The sequence below is a fragment of the Esox lucius genome, chromosome 22, assembly GCF_011004845.1.
Source record: "Esox lucius isolate fEsoLuc1 chromosome 22, fEsoLuc1.pri, whole genome shotgun sequence".
Classification (NCBI taxonomy): Eukaryota; Metazoa; Chordata; class Actinopteri; order Esociformes; family Esocidae; genus Esox; species Esox lucius.
The window spans coordinates 23215315-23238278 of record NC_047590.1 but is presented as its reverse complement, the minus strand read 5'-3'; the positions used below and the strand labels follow the sequence as shown (position 1 = coordinate 23238278).

General features: G+C 44.9%; 1 protein-coding gene across 1 annotated transcript in view; it reads left to right on the top strand.

Moving 5' to 3' along the window:
• LOC105006625 (calcium/calmodulin-dependent 3',5'-cyclic nucleotide phosphodiesterase 1A) overlaps positions 1 to 22964 on the top strand; it is a 105791-nt gene that overhangs the window by 9170 nt on the left and 73657 nt on the right. Inside the window, exons 3-4 of the mRNA XM_034289801.1 lie at positions 19128 to 19241; positions 22770 to 22955. Coding sequence (XP_034145692.1) covers positions 19128 to 19241; positions 22770 to 22955 — 300 coding nt within the window. The remainder of the gene's footprint in view (positions 1 to 19127; positions 19242 to 22769; positions 22956 to 22964) is intronic.

Here is a 22964-nt window from a genome sequence, read left to right as displayed (position 1 = left end):
CGTGTGATGGAATCGCCAATGACTAAAGTTTTCAGTTTTTCAAGTCCACCGGTAGAACATGCCTGCCGACCATTCCCCTCCGAAGACGGCTCGGGTCTTGACTCCGACTCCAGTGGGGAAAACCTGTTCAAAGTCTCAGTTGGTTTTAGCAACGATTCAGGTTTAACTGGTCGACGGCATTTCTTCCCAGTGACCAAGAGAAAGTTATTGCCCGGCTGCAGGAGCTGTGCCGGGGGGCTAACAAAACTATCGTTTCTACCTGGTGGCACTGACGCAGATTTTTCTATTTCTACACTAGCATAATCCTTGCCTGGCATTTGCGTCAGAAGCCGAGCCTCTAACTCTGCTATCTTTAACTTAAGACGAACATTCTCCTCCGTGTTGTTGCTACAACAATTACAGTGAAAAGGCATTGTAATGATACTTAGCCTCGGGTGTTCAGGGGTGAGTAGTTCTGTTAATTATGTCCAAAAAGAGTCCCGGTGTAGAAAAGTTGGGTAAGAGGTCAACAGATAAATATTGCGTTGGTAAAACTCTAAAATAGAATTTTGACCAATTAGTTTATATCGAGTAAATTCGCAAAAGTTTGGCAGGTAGCCAGGTAGGTAACAGCAGGCAGGGTACAGCACGTCAACAATCCCACAATGCAGTTCGTTAGCTAACTTGGTAATATTGACAGCAGTCATTTAAAAGTTAATTTTGAGACACAAAATTCTGCATTTCAAAGGCCTGCATTTCTGGTGAATTTCCTGCCTCAGTGGAGAGTTTAGCCGAATCAGCGTTTGAATTGTTTGCTTGATTAACAGTATGTAGCTACTGATGCTTGTAGCCAGCTTATCTTTCTTGTCCCTGGCTAGATACAATACCCAGTCTACTGTGTGTCAGCCTGTGTCTCAAACCACTACACTATTTAAATATGGTTAGTCAGTCAATCACGAGAGGCAGCTAGATCCCTCAGCGTGACGTCACTCGCTGATCAATAAAAAATATAATGCTTTAGAAATTATACAACCCAGTTTCCCGAAAAAGTTGGAACTGCGTAAAATGTTAATAAAAACAGAATGTCCAAATCATTTCATCCATATATTTAAAACAGTACAAACACAATCTATTGTTGAAATGTTGAACCAGACATTTTCTATTGTTTTTGGAAAAATTTATGGCCATTGTGAATTTTTACCAGCAACACATTTAAAAAAAATTTGGGACAGGGGCATGTTTATTACTGTGTTGCCTCTCTTCTTTTAACAATACTCTGTAAGCATTTGAGAACTGAGACCAATTTCTATAGTTTTAAAAGTTAAATAATTTCCCATTTTTGCTTGATATAGGGTATGAGCTGCTCAACTGGTAAGACCAGAGGAGGTGGCCTGTGCATTTATTGCATTGTTGTCACTGCAGCCTACATACCTCCGGATGCTAATGCTAAACTAGCAATCAAATAAATGCAGGCTGCTATTTGTACACAGCAAACTGTGCAAAGCCATGCCATACCCTGTGGACATCGCTTGAATGAAGCCAATTTCCTCCTACAACAGGACAGTGACCCAATGCACAGCTCCAAATTATGCAGGAAATATTTAGGGAAGAAGCAGTCAGCTGGTATGATAGTTATTGTATCAATGTCATTCACAAATTAAAGAAAAATGAACGTTGTTGCGCCATGAAATGAAATAGCTTTGGCAGTGTAAAGAACATCTTTAGTCTCAATAGCAATTGCTCAATTATGACTATTCCAAGTAGTAAGTAGATACTAGTAGGGCTATTACTGGTAAATAAAAGGCATACAGTTCATAAATGCTATTTGTGGTGGAAGTAAACTTAATAAGAAACATTAGTCCATTTAACACAATGATTAATAGTGTCTAGCTAATTATTCAAACGTGGCGTGATATTAATGCATCTAATGTCAAGATGCAATTTTCTAAAGAGTTTGTATGTCACAATTGGTCCCAGTACTGGCACACTTGCTTACTATATACAAAACAGTGTGTACTTTTAGTACATAGTATGTAGTATGCGATTGGAGATTCAGCCAATGCTTTTGATTTCCTCGTAGTTTACATAGCGAAGGGATTAGCTATTCCCTGTTATTGTATGGACGACCATCTACAGAAATCTTTGTACAAGAGTATACTTTAGTTCCGTTAATAAACATTCATTCATTCATCTTCTTCCACTTCATCCGGGGCCGGGTCGCGGGGGCAGCAGTCTAAGCAGAGATGCCCAGACTTCCCTCTCCCCAGACACTTCCTCCAGCTCTTCCGGGGGGACACCGAGGCGTTCCCAGGCCAGCCGGGAGACATAGTCCCTCCAGCGTGTCCTAGGTCTTCCCCGGGGTCTCCTCCCGGTGGGACGGGACCGGAACACCTTCCCAGGAAGGCGTTCCGGAGGAATCCGAAACAGATGCCCAAGCCACCTCAGCTGACCCCTCTCGATGTGGAGGAGCAGCGGCTCTACTCTGAGCTCCTCCCGGGTGACCGAGCTTCACACCCTATCTCTAAGGGATCGCCCAGCCACCCTGCGGAGAAAGCTCATTTCGGCTGCCTGTATCCGGGATCTTGTCCTTTCGGTCATGACCCAAAGCTCATGACCATAGGTGAGAGTAGGAACGTAGATTGACCGGTAAATCGAGAGCTTCGCCTTGCGGCTCAGCTCTTTCTTCACCACGACAGACCGATACATCGACCGCATTACTGCAGAAGCTGCACCGATCCGTCTGTCAATCTCCCGTTCCATCCTTCCCTCAATAGTGAACAAGACCCCTAGATACTTAAACTCCTCCACATGAGGCAGGCACTCTCCACCAACCTGAAGTGGGCAAGCCACCCTTTTCCGACTGAGGACCACGGCCTCGGATTTGGAGGTACTGATTCTCATCCCCACCTTCACACTCGGCTGCAAACCGTCCCAGCGCATGCTGAAGGTCCTGGTTTGAAGGGGCCAACACGACAACATCATCCGCAAAGAGCAAAGACGAAATTGTGTGGTCCCCAAACCTGACACCCTCCGGCCCCTGGCTGCGCCTAGAAATTCTGTCCATAAAAATTATGAACAGAACCGGTGACAAAGGGCAGCCCTGCCGGAGTCCAACATGCACTGGGAACAAGTCTGACTCACTGCCGGCAATGCGGACCAAGCTCCTGCTTCGGTCGTACAGGGACCTGACAGCCCTTAGCAAAGGACCCAGGACCCCATATTTCCGAAGCACTCTCCACAGGATGCCGCGAGGGACACAGTCGAATGCCTTCTCCAAATCCACAAAACACATTTGGATTGGTTGGGCAAACTCCCATGAACCCTCCAACACCCCGTAGAGGGTATAGAGCTGGTCCAGTGTTCCACGGCCTGGACGAAAACCACACTGTTCCTGAATCCAAGGTTCTACTATTGGCCGTATTCTCCTCTCCAGAACCCTGGCATAGACTTTCCCGGGGAGGCTGAGAAGTGTGATCCCCCTATAGTTGGAACACACCCTCCGGTCCCCCTTCTTAAAAAGAGGGACCACCACCCCTGTCTGCCATCCCAAAGGCACTGTCCCCGACCACTATGCGATGTTGCACAGGCGTGTCAACCAAGACAGCCCCACAACATCCAGAGACTTGAGGTACTCAGGGCAGATCTCATCCACCCCCGGTGCCTTGCCACTGAGGAGTTTCTTGACCACCTCAGTGACTTCAGCCCTGGTGATGGACGAGTCCACCTCCGAGCCCTCATCATCTGCTTCCTCAATGGAAGACATGACAGCGGGATTGAGGAGATCCTCGAAGTACTCCTTCCACCGCCCGACGACATCCCCAGTTGAGGTCAACAGCTGCCCACCTCTACTGTAAACAGCGTTGGTAGGGCACTGTTTCCCTCTCCTGGACGGTTTGCCAGAATCTCTTGGAGGCCAGCCGATAGTCCTTCTCCATGGCCTCACCGAATTCCTCCCAGGCCCAAGTTTTTTGCCTCCACAACCACCCGGGCTGCAGTCTGCTTGGCCTGTCAGTACCCGTCAGCCACCTCAGGAGTCCCACAAGCCAACCAGGCCTGATAGGACTCCTTCTTCAGCTTGACGGCATCCCTTACTTCCGGTGTCCACCACCGGGTTCGGGGATTGCCGCCTCGACAGGCACCGGAGAACTTACGGCCACAGCTCCGAGCGGCCGCTTCGACAATGGCGGTGGAGAACATGGTCCACTCGGACTCAATATCTCCAGCTTCCCTCGGGATCCAGTCGAAGCTCTACCGGAGGTGGGAGTTAAAGATCTCTCTGACAGGAGACTCGGCCAGACGTTCCCAGCAGACCCTTACAGTACGCTGGGGCCTGCCGAGTCTGTCCAGCTTCCTCCCCCGCCATCAGATCCAACTCACCACCAGGTGGTGATCAGTTGACAGCTCCGCCCCTCTCTTCACCCGAGTGTCCAAGACATACCGCCGCAGGTCAGATGAAACGACAACAAAGTCGATCATCGACCTGCGGCCTAGGGTGCCCTGGCGCCATGTGCACTGATGGACACCCTTATGCTTGAACATGGTGTTCGTTATGGACAAACTGTGACTAGCACAGAAGTCCAATAACTGAACACCGCTCGGGTTCAGATCGGTGGGGCGTTCCTCCCAATCACGCCCCTCCAGGTGTCACTGTCGTTGCCCACGTGGGCGTTGAAGTCCCCCAGTAGAACGATAGAGTCCCCAGTCAGAGCACTTTCCAGCACCCCTCCCAGAGACTCCAAGAAAGTTGGGTACTCTGCACTGCCGTTTGGCAAGTAGGCACAAACAACAGTGAGAGACCTATCCCCGACCCGTAGGCACAGGGAAACGACCCTCTCGTTCACCGGGGTAAACTCCAACACATGGCTGCAGAGCTGGGGAGCTATAAGCAAACCCACACCAGCCCGCCTCCTCTCACCATGGGCAACTCCAGAGTGGTGAAGAGTCCATCCTCTCTCAAGGATTGTGGTTCCAGAGCCCAAGCCGTGCGTAGAGGTGATCCCGACTACCTCTAGTCGGAACCTCTCAACCTCACGCACGATCTCAGGCTCCTTCCCCGCCAGCGAGGTGACGTTCCACGTCCCTAGAGCTAGTTTCCGTGTCCAGCGATCCTCTCTGCACAGACCCCTTATGGTCCTTCCTGTGGGTGGTGAGCCCACGGAAAGGCGGCTAAGCCCGGCCGGGCCCCATGGGGAAAGGCCCGGCCACCAGGGGCTCGCGTACGAGCCCCAACCCCGGGCCTGGCTCCAGGGTGGGACCCCGGCTGCACCATACCGGGCGACGTCACGGAACTCAAAAAAAACCCACCTGTTTCACCTAATAAACATGCTGTTTCCCAAGTTATTTCAGCAAAAATGTAATGGCTGGGGTAAAAGTTAAATTTGGAGATGATACAGAGATGAACTGAATACTAGCAGGCTGTGTGCTCTTGTGGGAACCTCCCTGACCTTCAATGTTTTGCCTCCTGTTCGATTCCCTCTCAGACGTTAAAATGTTTGTCTCTCAGAAATATTTATCCATTCTGGACTTTTCAGTCGGCGCACAACAATATACAGCTAAGGAAAATATTAATATAAAAAAGTCGAAAAGGAATGTTTAGAGTGAGGAACAGATGGGTTAAAATTAAGAGAGCACTGCAAATTGAACACTGTTCCTCACTCAACATTTTCTTTTTCAACTTTTTTGGAAAGGAAGGAAAAAGTTGCAGTGTTCTTTTAATTTTTTCTGGAGCGTTATATCCACTCTGTAATATCATGAATCTCATATTTAAAAGAATAATTGTATTACATGACCCTTTTATATTTTTATTGTTTTTGAAAGAAACGAATCAGCCATGGAGTGATTGGAGTCATTGTTTTCATTATAGGTAATATATATATATATATTTGTTAGCCATCTACAGTAATCTTTGTACAAGAGTAAACTTTAGTTCTGTTAATAAACGTTCTGTTTTCCACATTATAAGTTACATTCCAGCTGTTGAAAATCCCTTAATGTTTAAAGACAAAACCAGTCAGGGACAATAACATTGATCCCTTCTTATCGCGGGCCGGCTGAATTAGGCTTGTCTAGTTCCTGTTCTGGAAGGAAGGCAGAGACAGACAGACAAACTTTGTTAAATAGCCTAGTGGTTAGAGACGTGGACTACAGTATGACAGGTCCCGCGTTTGATTCCCGTAACAGTCAAAACACATTATGCCTAGGATTTGTTCAGGATTGATCACCTTCAGTAGCTTTGTTACAGGGAGCTTAATAAATAAATAAACAGTTCTGGTGGATATTAGGATTTCTTCAGGCTGGACAAACACGTTGCTGGCTGCACTATTCTGTCGTCTCTTCACTTGAAAAAAAGTCAGTTATCGTCGCCTTTATTGGTAGATACTGTAACAAAGCCATTCACAAATGGCTAATTAGCTTTTAAAACAGCCAGTGGCAAAGGAAGATTTGTTCAGGATAGACAAACACTTAACTGGCTACAAACTTCAGTATCTACGTTATAGGAAGCCTACAATAAAACTTGGTTAAAAACATGGTTAAAGACTCATGTGGGAGACCTGGGTTCAAGTCCAGGAAGTAAAATAACAATCATCCCTTTTTATTGCGGGCCGGCTGAACTACGCTTGCCTGGTTTCTTGTTACTTGGTATATTTGTTCCATTGGTGGTTAATTTTTATACTGCATTGGTTGTATGTGTTTATGGATCTGCAAGGAAGGCCTGTATTGTAAAGTGGGTGTACATGCTCTTGGGCTTCTGTGGCAAAAAGTTCACTTTATTAAACATGTCTAAAGGCGAATAACAAACATCTAAAGTTCTCCAAGTTATCTAGAACTTGCTATGAATGAACATTTGTTTTTCACGTAGATAAGTTATTTCAAGTTTTATCAAGCCACTATAATTTGTGGGACAAAAATGTAGTCTTCTGATGCTGGACTTGCACTACCTCAACCCTACTCTCCCTGAATGACAGAGTTGAAAGGTAGTTCAACAATTAACTTAAGCTATTAATGAACTGAAACAAATGTCCATTATTTGTTGTCATATATATGTATATATATATATATGTTTCCACCTAAATACATGTGCATATGTGTTCCAATTGGGTTCTTGATACTAACATGATTTGTTTAATTTCCTGTTATTACGCTTTTTTTGGGTGAGCCAAAGAAAGCGAGTGTGTGGATTGTGTTATGACAGTGCACTGCACCCACACATTATCCATAGGTTTTCTTTTAGATTGGTTGTATTCACAGTCTACATAACCCCTCTCTGTCGTAGGCAGACCAATTTCTAGTAGATCTGAAATCAAAGCCTAAACTAGCATGACAGTTACTTAAACATTGAAAATATTGTTGATATCTTTCCATATTTGCTCTGCTGCCAAAGTCCCAGAGACGCTCTCAACACTCACATAGCTGTACAACAGACAGATTAGGAAAACAATGAAAGTTTCCTGACACTGAGACACCCCCTTAGCTGTTCAAATATGCCTTAATTTTGCTTCACAACTGTTACTGCATGTGGAGAACACTGAAAGAACTTTATTTTTGACTTATAGAAACATGAAAAAGAAGGCACAACAAAAATCTTTAATATGGTTTGCCAGACCTATTGAGACTTGTGCTATTAGATTATTGGGAATAAGGCTTCTCAATGTGCCAGCTCTCAAATATGGTATCTGTACATTTCTTTATGGACACCCACAACAATATTGCATGTAGCAGCTGGGGCAAAACATATAAGCAAGTCTAAGTCCCTTGCACTAAAAACTAGTTAGAGGAAAATTACAATTACAGTGCCTTGCAAAAGTATTCACCCCCTTGACATTTTTACCATTTAGTTGCATTACAACTTGTATTTAAATAGATTTTTATTTGGATTTCATGTAATGGACAAAATAGTCCAAATTGGTGAAGTGATATATTTGGTTATACAAATTGAAACAATCTAAAAAAAATCAAACAGTAAAGTGGTGCGTGCATATGTATTCACCCAGTGTTTCCTCTGGAAAATGTTCTTGCTGTCGGGGGAATGTTGTTGAGTTTCGGGGGGACTGGGGCTATTTGAAAATTTTCCTATAGTTCAGCTCATTGATGGGGGGCATTGAGGGAGAGGAACATGCAGGTAACTAGATGCCCTCCTCTGTTTGCTCCAACTCTTCTTTCCTTTCTTCCTCTCACCTTTCTACCTCTCTTCCTATTTCCTCCTCTCCATCTCTTCCTATCTACAGATGTTTTTTCCTCTCCTCTTTGCCCTGGTTGGCTACTAATCAGGTTATTTAGGTTCAGAAAAATACATAATTGAATTCAGAATTTCATCAGAATAACTGTTACCTAACACTATTTTCCCTGCTCCCCATTTCCCGTTTGCTGCAATGGATTAAAATATTGAAACAAAAACAACTTAAGAAAAATCACATAGAAAACGGATCCGTTAAGTCGAAATTAATGTTGGATGAACTAGCTAGCATGGTAAAATAGTACTGTTAGCTAGCAAAACTTGCTTTGCCTTACCCACATTGTTTCTCAATATAGCTGGCGATGGCGATTGTGGCAGCAATATTGATCGCTACATCTTCCTTCTACAGAGGCATACACTAAAATTATTTGTTTCGCACACCGGAAAACAAGTTGTTTCTGTTTTTGCCGGACAGCGTAAACGGAGCCAGCCTAGAAGAGGGAATGTCTCTTACTGAATGAGGGCCTGACTACCCCTTGTTAAATAGCTAGTGGTTAGAGATCCCGAGTTTGACCTCCGTCTCAGTTAAAACACATTATGCCTGAGGTTCAGGACAGACAAAAACTTTGCTGGCTACAACCTTCATTGATTACGCCAGTGTTTCTTAATCCTGGTCCATGTTTTTGTTTTTTCCCAAGCACTCACACACCTGATTCAAATGTTGCCCAACCACTTCAACACTTGATTGATGTAATCAACCTATCATTAAGCCTTTAGTTCGAGGAGTGAGAAGAAAAACCACCAGATAGCAAAATCGGATAGAAAGGGCTGGTAATATTACATAAGCGTAAGGCAACCTACTGTGCCCGATTGTACTGTCTGGGTACTCACCCCCCTCCTGCTCCGCGACTGGGCCAAGGAGCACCCCTTCCGGTAATGCCCCTTCTCCCCGCAGAACGGGAACAGACCCTGACGACTCCGGCGTTCTCTCTCTTCCGCAGGGAGCCCGATGATTCCCAGCTCCATGGGCTCAGGCCCCGACTCCATCAGCACACCAAGCGATCACCATCAGTATGCCATCAGCAATCACCATCGCAATGCCCGGCGATGAAGGTGTCCAGCGACATGGAACTGCTTATGCATGCCAGTTCCATTTGGACCTCTGTCCACAATCCCTTGCAGAAAGTGGTCCTCAGAGCCAGCTCGTTCCACCCGCTGGACGCTGCTACCATCCGGAACAACAGGGCATACTCCGAGGCTGTGCTTTTGCCCTGTCTAAGGCGCAAAAGACGCTTGCCCCCATCCTGACCATCTGCGTGAAGCTCAAAAATGGCTCAGCATCGTGTCATGAATCTGGGAAACACCCTCAGTTCCCCAGACCAGCTGTCCCAAAGCGCTGCTGCCCATTCGAGGGCGCAGCCAATGAGAAGGGAGATTATCACGGTAATGTTCTCATAGAAATACAATTCGCATTGGGGAAGGAAACCGCAACAATTCGCCGGAATGCCATCATACATCTCTGGCAAGGCTCTTCTGAGTTCCCTCTCCTGGGCAAAACTAGACTCCACATGGTCAACTGGGGGAGGTGCCGCCGCTTCGGTAGGCTCAACAGGGCTCTCCCCACCCAACCATGCTGCCAGATGAGACCTAATCTCGCCTAAACCCGTTACTGACCCGGTGATCGGTCGCTTCATGGTATGGAGTCTATCCTCTAGCTCCGGCGCCCGCCCAGGTGGACCGGACTCTCCATCATGCCCACCCTGGCTCATCCCCTGACATGCAGTGAGGAGGAAAAACGAAACGAAAAACCCCAAATGGAAAAGGCCAAAAAGACCGCAAAGGGGTGGACCGATTATTCTGTGATGGTGCGGGTATAACGAGTGCATAAAAGAGAAGCAGAAAGGAAAAAGAAACCGACAGAACGATACCAATTCAAATTAATTTCTTTACATAATCTTTATTTTGGTAGTATGTAACAAAGCGCACCAGCACGGGCAGTAACAAACAAACAATAATCTGTGAGGTGCGGTGGGTGAACAAGAGAATGAGCAACACAACTAAACATTGATTGGAAACAGGTGCGTCCACGGGATGCGTTGCCGCCATCACTCTCCTGCGGGTGGTTAGTAAACCGCCGAGGTGGAGCACTAGAGAGGAAGGGGAGCCGCTCTGCCACGCGGAGCAGACGTTACAGAATAGGCTGTAGACTGTGTTATTCATTCTTTGAAATGTATCATGTTTAACAAGCAACCGCTATTCATGCATATATCCTTTGATCGTCACAAAGATCAAAATGAACTACATTCTAATGGATTTATCTTAGAATTATTTAAGACTTGTTTAATTTTCCTTTTGTACAATTGTAGGGCCTAATAAACTAATGAAAATAGTAAAGCCTGTGTTCTTAGAAATAATCGTTCTATGTATTCTTTTTTTAGTCTGTTTTTTTTGTATGACAAGACCTTCAATTCAAACACATTCTTGTATTTTTTCAAAATCATTCAACATTTAAAACAAACAAATTATTTAATTCATTATTTTAGACTTCTATATAGTTTGATGACGACCCAGTAGAAGAACTGATGGTCTGGCTGTATGGTGATGCTGTGGAGGACAATGTGTGTGCTAATAGGGCCTATTCGTTATGCTAATGATAAGAAACAGTGTCTGGCTCTGGTTGATACTATTGGTCTGAAATGCCTGGCGGTGCTAATGTTAAAAATTGCGGTACTCCAGCAAAAAAGTTACTTTCTGATGTGGCACAAGTTGAGAGGACACCATGGCCAAACATTTAACTTGACTGAAGGAAACTGACAAGCTAAAGGAATCACAAAAAAACACTGCTAGATGAGGTGGTTTCTAGTCCAATTGGGCTATTTCTTGTGTATGGAAAAAATTTGCTGTTGGATTTATACATATGGCTTTCTAGCAAAAAATGTATTCATACAGGCTTTTATTGGACTTGGCTGAAAGTTTCCGGTACACTGATAATCAAATCTGGTATCCCTGAAGATGTTATGAAGCAAACGATAATGGTCTGGTTTCATGGTTTGGTTTCAAGGTTTATTTGTGCACCAAATACACTAAACAACACAGTGTCATTCTGCACAATGAAATTCTTATGAAATAGCACCCAACAACTACGTAGTGAGAGTTAACAAGAAGAGTATATAAGCAAACAACATGCATAACACTGTATAAAAGCAGCAGTTTAAACAAAAAACCAGGCAAGCCTAGTTCCGCCAGTCCGCAATAGAAAATATTGCTATCTCAAGATTCAAACCCAGGTCACCCACGTGAAAGGCTACGGCAGTTAACCACTACACCACAAAGCTGTACAGTTTTGAGTTGTCAGTATAGCCTCTTGTCTCTATCCTGAACAAATCCTCTTTTGCTACTGGCCATTTTAATAGTTAATTGACCATTTGTGAGTGACATTGATACAGTTAAACTGACTAACATTACTTACTAAGTATACCTCCACCACAAATAGCGGCTATGTATTGTGTTTGCCACTGACCGTTTTAACAGCGTATTAGCCAGTAATAAGCTTTACTGGTATCTACTAACTTACTGAAATTGTCATAAGAATTGAACAATTGTTAGCAAGTCTGCCAAAGCTATTTCATTTGATGGCATAAGAACGTATATTTTTCTTTCATGGCAAAACAACTAACTTTTTTCTGTAATTCGTGAATTACATTTACACAATAACTATCCCGATCCTCTTCGCACCAGCCCCTTATGGTCCCTCCTGTGGGTGGTGAGCCCACTGGAAGGCGGCCCCACGTCGCACGTTCGGTCTGAGCCCGGCCGGGTCCCATGGGGACAGGCCCGGCCACCAGGCGCTCGCATACGAGCCCCAACCCCGGGCCTGGCTCCAGGGTGGGGCCCCGGCTGCGCCATACTGGGCGACGTCACGGAACTCAAAATTGTACGCATCATTAAGGGGGTTTTGAACCGCTCTTAGTCTGACCCGTCGCCTAAGACCTGTTTCCCTTGGGAGAATCTACCAGGGGCATATAGCCCCAGACAACATAGCTCCTAGGGTCACTCGGGTACTCAAACCCCTCCACCATGTTAAGGTGGCAGTTCACGGAGGGGGTCTAGACAACCCGATCTCTGGACACGGAAACTAGCTCTAGGGACGTGGAACGTCACCTCGCTGGTGGGGAAGGAGCCTGAGATCGTGCGTGAGGTTGAGAGGTTCCGATTAAAGGTAGTCGGGATCACCTCTATGCACGGCTTGGGCTCTGGAACCACACTCCTTGAGAGAGGATGGACTCTTCACCACTCTGGAGTTGCCCATGGTGAGAGGCGGCGGGCTGGTGTGGGTTTGCTTATAGCTCCCCAGCTCTGCCGCCATGTGTTGGAGTTTACCCCGGTGAACGAGAGGGTCGTTTCCCTGTGCCTACGAGTCAGGGATAGGTCTCTCACTATTGTTTGTGCCTACGGGCCGAACGGCAGTGCAGAGTACCTGACCTTCTTGGAGTCTCTGGGAGGGGTGCTGGAAAGTGCTCCGACTGGGGACTCTATCGTTCTACTGGGGGACTTCAACGCCCACGTGGGCAACGACAGTGACACCTGGAGGGGCGTGATTGGGAGGAACGGCCCCCCAGATCTGAACCCAAGCGGTGTTCAGTTATTGGACTTCTGTGCTAGTCACAGTTTGTCCGTAACGAACACCATGTTCAAGCATAAGGGTGTCCATCAGTGCATGTGGCACCAGGTCACCCTAGGCCGCAGGTCGATGATCGACTTTGTTGTCGTCTCATCTGACCTGCGGCCGTATGTCTTGGACACTCGGGTGAGGAGAGGGGCAGAGCTGTCAACTGATCACCACCTGGTGATGAGTTGGATCCGATGGGGGGGGGGGGGGGGGAGCTGGACAGACTCTGCAGGCCCAAGCGTACTGTAAGGGTCTGCTGGGAACGTCTGGCAGAGTCTCCTGTCAGAGAGATCTTTAACTCCCACCTCCGGCAGAGCTTCGACTGGATCCCGAGGGAGGCTGGAGATATTGAGTCCGAGTGGACCATGTTCTCCACCGCCATTGTTGAAGCAGCCGCTCGGAGGTCTCCGGTGCCTGTCGAGGCAGCAATCCCCGAACCTGGTGGTGGACACCAGAAGTAAGGGATGCCGTCAAGCTGAAGAAGGAGTCCTATCAGGCCTTGTTGGCTTGTGGGACTCCAGAGGCAGCTGACGGGTACCGACAGGCCAAGCGGACTGCAGCCCGGGTGGTTGTGGAGGCAAAAACTCGGGCCTGGGAGGAGTTCGGTGAGGCCATGGAGAAGGACTATCGGCTGGCCTCCAAGAGATTCTGGCAAACCATCCAGCGCCTCAGGAGAGGGAAACAGTGCCCTACCAACGCTGTTGACCTCAACTGGGGATGTCGTCGGGCGGTGGAAGGAGTACTTCGAGGATCTCCTCAATCCCGCCGTCACGTCGTCCATTGAGGAAGCAGAGGATGAGGGCTCAGAGGTGGACTCGTCCATCACCCGGGCTGAAGTCACTGAGGTGGTCAAGAAACTCCTCGGTGGCAAGGCACTGGGGGTGGATGAGATCCGCCCTGAGTACCTCAAGTCTCTGGATGTTGTGGGGCTGTCTTGGTTGACACGCCTGTGCAGCATCGCGTGGCGGTCGGGGACAGTGCCTCTGGGATGGCAGACCGGGGTGGTGGTCCCTCTTTTTAAGAAGGGGGACCGGAGGGTGTGTTCCCCCAACTATAGGGGGATCACACTTCTCAGCCTCCCCGGGAAAGTCTATGCCAGGGTTCTGGAGAGGAGAATACGGCCGATAGTAGAACCTCGGATTCAGGAGGAACCGTGTGGTTTTCGTCCGGGCCCTGGAACACTGGACCAGCTCTATACCCTCTATGGGGTGATGGAGGGTTAATGGGAGTTTGCCCAACCAATCCACATGTGTTTTGTGGATTTGGAGAAGGCATTCGACTGTCCCTCGCGGCATCCTGTGGAGAGTGCTTCGGAAATATGAGGTCCTGGGTCCTATGCTAAGGGCTGTCAGGTCCATGAACGACCGAAGCAGGAGCTTGGTCCGCATTGCCAGCAGTAAGTCAGACTTGTTCCTGGTGCATGTTGGACTCCGGCAGAGCTGCCCTTTGTCGCCGGTTCTGTTTGTATTTTTATGGACAGAATTTCTAGGCGCAGCCAGGGGCCGGAGGGTGTCAGGTTTGGGGACCACACGATTTCGTCTCTGCTCTTTGCGGATGATGTTGTCGTGTTTGCCCCTTCAAACCAGGACCTTCAGCATGCACTGGGATGGTTTGCAGCCGAGTGTGAAGCGGTGGGGATGAAAATCAGTACCTCCAAATCCGAGGCCATGGTCCTCAGTCCGAAAAGGGTGGCTTGCCCACTTCAGGTTGGTGCAGAGTGCCTGCCTCAAGTGGAGGAGTTTAAGTATCTAGGGGACTTGTTCACGAGTGAGGGGAGGATGGAACGGGAGATTGACAGACGGATTGGTGCAGCTTCTGCAGTAATGCGGTCGATGTATCGGTCTGTCGTGGTGAAGAAAGAGCTGAGCCGCAAGGCGAAGCTCTCGATTTACCGGTCAGTCTACGTTCCTACTCTCACCTATGGTCATGAGCTTTGGGTCATGACCGAAAGGACAAGATCCCGGATACAGGCGGCCAAAATGAGCTTTCTCCGCAGGGTGGCTGGGCGATCCCTTAGACATAGGGTGAGAAGCTTGGTCACCTGGGATGAGCTCAGAGTAGAGCCGCTGCTCCTCCACATCGAGAGGGGTCAGCTGAGGTGGCTTGGGAATCTCTTTCGGATGCCTCCGGAACGCCTTCCTGGGAAGGTGTTCCGGTCCCGTCCCACCGGGAGGAGACCCCGGGGAAGACCTAGGACACGCTGGAGGGACTATGTCTCCCGGCTGGCCTGGGAACGCCTCGGTGTCCCCCCGGAAGAGCTGGAGGAAGTGTCTGGGGAGAGGGTAGTCTGGGCATCTCTGCTTAGACTGCTGCCCCCGCGACCCGGCCCCGGATAAGTGGAAGATGATGATGATGATGATGATGATGAAAATGCAAATCAATTTATAAAATTCTTGACATGTTTTTTTTTCTGGAATTTTTTGTTGTTATTCTGTCTTACTGTTTAAATAAACCTATCATTAAAATTATCAACTGATCATTTCATTATCAGTGGGCAAACATAAATCACCAGGGGATCAAATAATTATTTCCCTCACTGTACCATCGGCTATGTATATGGGGGAATAAAACTGTTTGCACTAGTTTCTATCTGAGGGGGGAATTGCCCCTCTTTCCCCGCTGTGGTGCTTGGCCTGCCTGAACCATTTTTGCTTTGTGGCAAGGCGCATTATCCTATTGAAAGAGGCCAATGCCATCAGGGAATACTGTTGCCATGAAAGGGTGCACATGGTCTGCAACAATGCTTAGGTAGGTGGTATGTGTCAAAGAAACATCCACATGAATGGCAGGACCCAAGGTTTCCAAGCAGAACATTGCCCAAAGCATCACACTGCCTCCTGCCTCCTTCCCTGGTGCCATGATTCAAGTGCCAAGGAAACATGATACATCAAACCAGGTCACCTTCTTCCATTCCTCTGTGGATCAGTTCTGATGCTCACATGGCCATTGTAGGCGCTTTCAGCAGTGGACAGGGGTCAGCATGGGCACCCTGACAGGTTCATGGGCCAGCCTTCGCTCCCCACGTGCATCAGTGAGCCTTGGCCACCCATGACCCTGTCGCTGGTTCACTGCTTTTTCTTCCTTGGACCACTTTTGATAGGTACTGACCACTGCAGACACCCCACAAGGCCTGCAGTTTTGGAGATCCTCTGACCCAGTCGTCTAGCCATCACAAAAGGTCATAGTTGCTCAGATCTTTACACTTGCCCATTTTTCTTGCTTCTAACACATCAGCTTTGAGGACAGAATGTTCACTTGCTGCCTAATATATCCCACCCACTGACAGGTGCCATGATAACGAGATTATCATTGTTATTCACTTCAACTGTCAGTGGTCATAATGTTATGGCTGATCGGTGTATATTTAAGATAGGGATTGTCTACTATACAGTAGGCATTCAGTTAAAAGAGAAAATAATATAGATCATCTAATTTGTTCTTACCCAAACTGCAATTGTCTTTGGCCACCACCTGCAAAACCATTCCCTTTTGGGTTTTTTTTCTTGCTGTTGCCTCTCCAGTGCACCTGTTGTCACTTTCATTTGCACCAAAACAAGTGACATTGAGTCACAATTGCTTATGCTTACAAACACCAAATATAATTGACTTGATGTTATACTTTGATGATTACGTGTTTCCTTAATTGTTTTAAGCAGTGTACTTTGTGTTTTAATAAACAAGAAAAGGAACCAGTCAAGCATAGTTCGGTCGGCTGGACATTAGAAGGGTTGAATGTTGTTGCCCAAGCTGGATTCGATCAGCGGTTTACTATGTGAAAGACTGTCTTTAACCACTATGCTAATTAAACAGCGGGTGTGGCACATGATACGAGTGTAGAGATGTGGTGTCTTTTTACTTGCATTGTCCAACCAATTAGTCAAAACATCAGTTCCCTACATTAGTTAACATCCAAACCAACAACAGGTATAACAGGATCGCTACATTACATTCAACATGTTAAATTAGAAAGGGATTACTGTAGATGGCTAGCTAATAGCTATACAGTACTTACAATGAAAACAATCACTCGATTCACTCCATGGCTTTCTTTAGAAAACTAATAGACAGTTGAATAGCTAACAACTACGCCATGTGAACTATGCTATGTACATCGGAAATGAGAGCAATATAAATAAATCCTTATACCTAATTTGTTTGGTCTGGTGCCAGGATTAAACACAAATCTCTAACACTACGCTATGTTGGGGACGGTAAGCTAATAGCAATACTGTACCTACAATGAAAACAATGACTCAAATCACTCCATGGTTGGTTTGTTTCTGTGCCTGTTCATTTAAACATTCAATTATTGTATACTATTGTATTTAATTATGAATTAATGTAAAATAAAGAACCAGACAAGTAACATCATTCTAGGAAAAAAGCATTGTAATGTGTCATAGGATTAGCAGTAAGTGCTAAAGATTATTGTCTTGATTGTTTACACAAATTTCTTTTTGGGGTCTCAGCTATGACGATTATAAAAATTTAATTTAAGTGTTTTGGGAGGTCATCTCAATTTCACTGTTAATATAGTCTGAAGGCCTTTTTCTTTGTCTTAGATTGTGTAAACCTACTACTGGAATAACATACATGCTCCATAGTCAGCAGAAAATATTTTGTACTGAGATTAGTCAAAGTAGGCATACTTGAAAAGTGTGACCAAAAAGTACTGTTGCCTTACTGTTGAGGATTGTGGTAATAGTTCATCACCATACTTGTGACTTTTGTATGAGTGACATTGTTAGGGTGAGATACAGCTCTCACCGTCCTCCCCACACTCTCATTCACACTCATCCAGAGTAATTCAGCCACAGATGCATTTAGGGTCTTACTCCCACATGGATGTAAGCCGTCTGCATGCAGAACTGTCAACACAAAAGGACATGTTATTGTAAAACCATCATTGCACTGTGGACATATTCACTCCCTCACAACATAGGCTTAAGATATGATTTAATAGAAGGAACTGTACATGTCAGAGATGGTGGTGGAGTAGCGCCAGGGTGGGGGGACATGGGTGGAGCTGAAAGTAGGAATTACAAAATAAATAACATTTCTACAGTTCAGTCATTTAGCAGACCATTATCTAAAGATTCTTATAGTAAATTGATTGACAGTTAGAACAAATGCTGTGTGTAACAATCACACAACCCTGTAATACTAAGAGTTGGCTCCAAACAAAGCTCTGTGCCTCTGTCCATTTCCCACTGTATTTATTGCAAAGATATAAAAACCTATACAAATAACAGTTGGGAAAGTCTAAGAAACAACCTGTTTCAATATGTTTAAAAAGGCTTTCATCCTGGAAAACATTACTCAGGAACACCCATTTCTTCTCTATTGGCAAACATAGTTGTCTATTATAGTTAACAAGTGTTTCCTTTATGAATTCAAAACACTTAAATTAGATATGTTGCTTGACATCAATTCAGTTTATAGTGTGCCATTTTCTACATAGCATGCAATCCAGCTCTTCCTGTGATTTTAAACTTTGACAGGTTGGGAGTGGGCGAATATCTCATCAGTATGCCACAAGTAGCCTGTGGAGCGTGATTAAGTTCATGCCAACAGGTTGCTATGTTAAGGTTTTGCCACACTGAAGCGATTTTGAATATGTACACAAAAATATATATATCCAGATTGTTGATTCCATGAGTTATGTGATATGTATTTCCTTCATAGTTAGATGAGCAGAAACACTAATGCACGATAATGGAAAATCACTTCTGTAAATGAACAGTCTGCTCAGACAGAGCTCTAGGTCTCTGAATCTTCCCTTTTTGCTCTGATTAGCTTTATCTGAAATGGAGCTCATCATGCAGAAAACAATCTAGACAGCTCTGGACAAACCATCAGAACATTGGTTACTTTTTATAATGCCTTGCTCTGTCTGATGTCACCATGCGCCTCACTCACCCAACTCGGGTCAAAAATATATCCCTACTAGAATAATTTCAATCTCATAAGAGAACCATTTCAAAGGTGTTCTTTTGTAAGATGCATGTACAGCAACTTTGCAATTATTATACAAATTGCACAAAACCAGTATTTGCAGGATGTAGCAAAGCATAAAACATTTATAATGCAGTAGTACAGAAATGTTACAATGATACTTCGAGTCCAGATTTTGCTTTATAGTAATCACGTTTCTTTTGGATGTTAATTTTAAAACAATTTTAAAATGATTGGTGGAAAATTTTAAAAGCTTTGGAGCATCACTTTATCATTGCATACTGTATGCCAATTTTTACAAGGGTATCATGCTTTAGTTTTGAAAGCTGTCCCTCATGTCTGCCTCCGCAGATTGAGATGCCTGGTGAAGCAGCTGGAGAAAGGAGAGGTGAATGTCCTTGACCTGAAGAAGAGTGTTGAGCAAGCAGCCTCTGTTCTGGAAGCAGTTTACACTGATGAAACAAAGTATGTGTGCTATATATAGGGTTTAATATTTTACTGTATTTGAAAAATGTTCCAACCAGTAAATAAAGAATATCAACATTCTCTGAGGCAGTAGGTTTAATTCTGAAACATATTTATTTCCAGTCTTCATTTGATCTCCAATTGGTACATAAATTGAGTACTCAATTTGAAAACAGTTGGGAATAAGGATCATTTAGAATACTCAATTTGAAAACAGTTGGGAATAAGGATAATTTAGATTTATTTCCAGTTCTTTTAATTTGATTCACGCCCTGGGTCAAAATATGTAAGAAACAAATTTGGCACTGATAAAGCATGTCTTGGATAGGGAACAATGTGGGATGCTGGTAATACTTTTTAATATATGCTGAATTTCTCAGCACCATTAAGGCCCGTTTCAATATTACAGTAGGTTGAAACCCTAAGGTCTTAGATTGACACTGCCTTAGAAAGCCTGATAATTCAGTTGTTACAGGTACATGTCTACCTCAGGAACCTCACCACTGCTCTTCCTGCATTTCAGTGGCACATGCACCTTGTACATTCAATTTGCCTCTTTGCACATTGTTGTTACAGTTTTGTCATTCATTGGACCAGTTTACAAGAAGAAAATGTGTGTGTGCATTCGAGGTTGAAGTGAGTCATTAAGCATGTCCTTGATATTTGTTGAATGGTGGCAGTGCACATAATGAGCTGTCTTCAGTCTATTTTGCTAAAAGTTGATGTCTGAGTATTAATTTTCCAACCGCTAGAAACGTACGATAATTAGGGGTGGTCTATAATTGGGTCAAATTAGCTAAATATGACTACTTGATTGCACTTTATGTTAAGTTGTCCAAATACTTTTGGTAAAGTGAAGTGGGGGGACTATGTAAAATACATACTGACATTTCTGGTTCTTAACCTACAGTAATTTCAAATACAAATTACTGTAATACAAATTACTGAATGGAAAAGCTTTTGGAGTGAATATATTTGGCCTACACCTACACACACAGTAGGCTATGCTGCAGTAAGTATTTAGAGAAAAAACTTACCCAATGATATGAACTGGGCTCGGTACTGAGATGCACTGTCTGACTCTCATCGTTGACGATTGTTCTCGCACATAGCAGTGCAGAAAATGTTGTGAAGAGGCTAGATATATTCATCATATAACATTGAACAGTTCCTTTGCAAGTCATGTTATTCATGGGAAGGGAGAATCTTGATTAATCATTCGTAACCTGGTTCTTGCTAATAAACTTTAGTATGCTGCCGAAGGTAATAGAGAAGTTTAATCTGAAATTATGATTTCTGAAGCCTTTAAAAGACCATTTATATGGTCCTTACGCTTGCCCCACTAAACTGCAAAAAAAAAAAATAACACACCACCCCCGAACAATTCCCTAGGGCAACATAAACAACAATAAAACAACAACACACAACTCACTGACATTTTCCATACACTCAAAACAAACATGAACTGTAACAGAATTAACAGCTGCAAAACATTTTTTTAAAAATCATAAAATTATGCATCTGTACTACTATTTTGCCAGACAAATATTAAATGTATTTTCATCTTACCTTTATTCTGAAATGCAGTAAATAACATGTACAATTTGAAGCAAAGTTACTGTAAAATTAACACATTTGGAATGTCGGTTCATCCAGAAAATCTATTTACTGTTTACTAAGTAACAACAAGTCTCTCCTGACTAGCATGTTTGTAGAATGTAAAAATGCTATTGGTAAATGACATATCCAGACAGTGGTGAATTACACAGCCCTTACTACTGTGTAATTATAAGTATTGAACTGATCAGTACTAATCTAATACACACACTAAATATAGTAATACAAGTATAATTAATAATTCTGTGAGGACAGCTGCATGACAAAGTCTGGTTCACAATTAACTCAGATGGCTGCATTTGAAAAAGGAGGCGGCATTCAGGAGTGGGGACAAGAATATGTTTAGAAATGGTAAATACAACTTTGGTAAGGCAGTGAAGGAAGACAAGTGCCTTTATGGAGAGAAATTAAAACAACAGTACTCAGCCAACGACTCTGATTTTGTTTGGAGAGGCTTCCAATAGAATGTGTCAAGCCATCAACACCAGCCCCCACCATCGGGGCCCATTCACAATCACCCATCTCAATCATCCCCCCTCTGCCATTACAATGGAACTTTCAATCCTGGAGGGGGACATTAACAGACTATTTAAGAGACAGAACCCCTGTAAAGCAACAGGGCCTGATGGTGTCTCCCCATCGAGCTCCCCTCCCCTAACTGGGAGTGCACGAGTCCACATGCAGGTGGATCACAGCCTTTCTGTTCAATAGAGGCAACATGTGAGGCTGGGGAAGCCCTTGTCTGACACCCTGACCATCAACACTGGCTCCCCTCAAGGCTGCATTTTGTCCCCCTACTCTTTTCCCTGTACACAAACAGCTGCACCTCAAGTCACCACTCTGTCAAGCTCCTGAAGTTTGCGGATGACACCACCCTTATCTGACTTATTTCTGATGGAGATTAGTCCGCCTACAGATGGGTGATTGACCATCTGTTGTCCTGGTGCAGTCAGAACAACTTGGAGAAACGCCCTAAACACTGTGGAGATGATAGTGGACTTCAGGAGAAGCCCAGCTGCCCTTCCCCCCATTGCCCTGGGTGGCTCCCCAGTCAACACTGGAGTCATTTCACTTTCTGGGCACCACCATCACCCAGGATCTCAATTGGGATCTGAACATCACCTCTCTTACAAAAACCAGCACAGCAGAGGATGTATTTCCTGCGGCAGCTGAAAAGGTTCAACCTGCCAAAGACTATGATGCTGTACTTCTACACTGCCATTATAGAGTCCATCCTGACTTCCTACATCACCGTCTGGTACGCTGCAGGCACTGCCCAACACAAGAGCAGGCTGCAGCGCATTTTCTGCTCTGCAGAGAGGTTGATTGGCTGCAATCTGCCATCTCTACATGACCTAGATACCTCCAGGAAATGGAGGCGAGCAGCAAAAATTGGGGCTGATCCCTCTCACCCTGGAAATGGATGATTCAGAACTCTCCCCTCTGGCAGAAGGTTGAGGTCTATCAGGATCAAAACCTCTTACCAGAAGAAATGTTTCTTTCCTACAGCAGTAGGCCTCATGAACATGCCCCCAGAACCAAACTGACTATAGCTCGCTCCCCACATACAAACACAATCCTCAATTGGACAAATCTATAACCCCTCCCCATATACACACACAAACCTCAACTGGACAAATCTTGCACCTTACATCAATTACCATATTAATGTTCAGTCTGCTCTTTTTATGCTCACTCACTGTTTGATTTTTTAAAATGTATTTTGTATAAATTGTTACACTAATAGGACAGAACAAATTCCTTGGTTTTTGTGAGACTCACTTTGGAATTAGTAATTTGTTTCAGCCCCAATAATCTAAAGGGTTAAAATGTGATTACGTTTTTGAAAGCATATAACCAGTTTTATAAGTTACTGTAAATGTTTGTTTGCCTGATTCTGTCTTTTTACAGACGGCTTCTAGACACTGAGGATGAGCTCAGTGACATCAAGGCTGACTCTGTTCCCTCGGAGGTCCGAGATTGGCTCGCATCAACCTTTACCAGAAAGATGGGGGTGTCACGGCCACAGCGGCCAGAGGAAAAGACGCGGTTTCGTAGTATTGTCCACGCTGTGCAAGCTGGCATCTTTGTGGAGAGGTAAAGGAT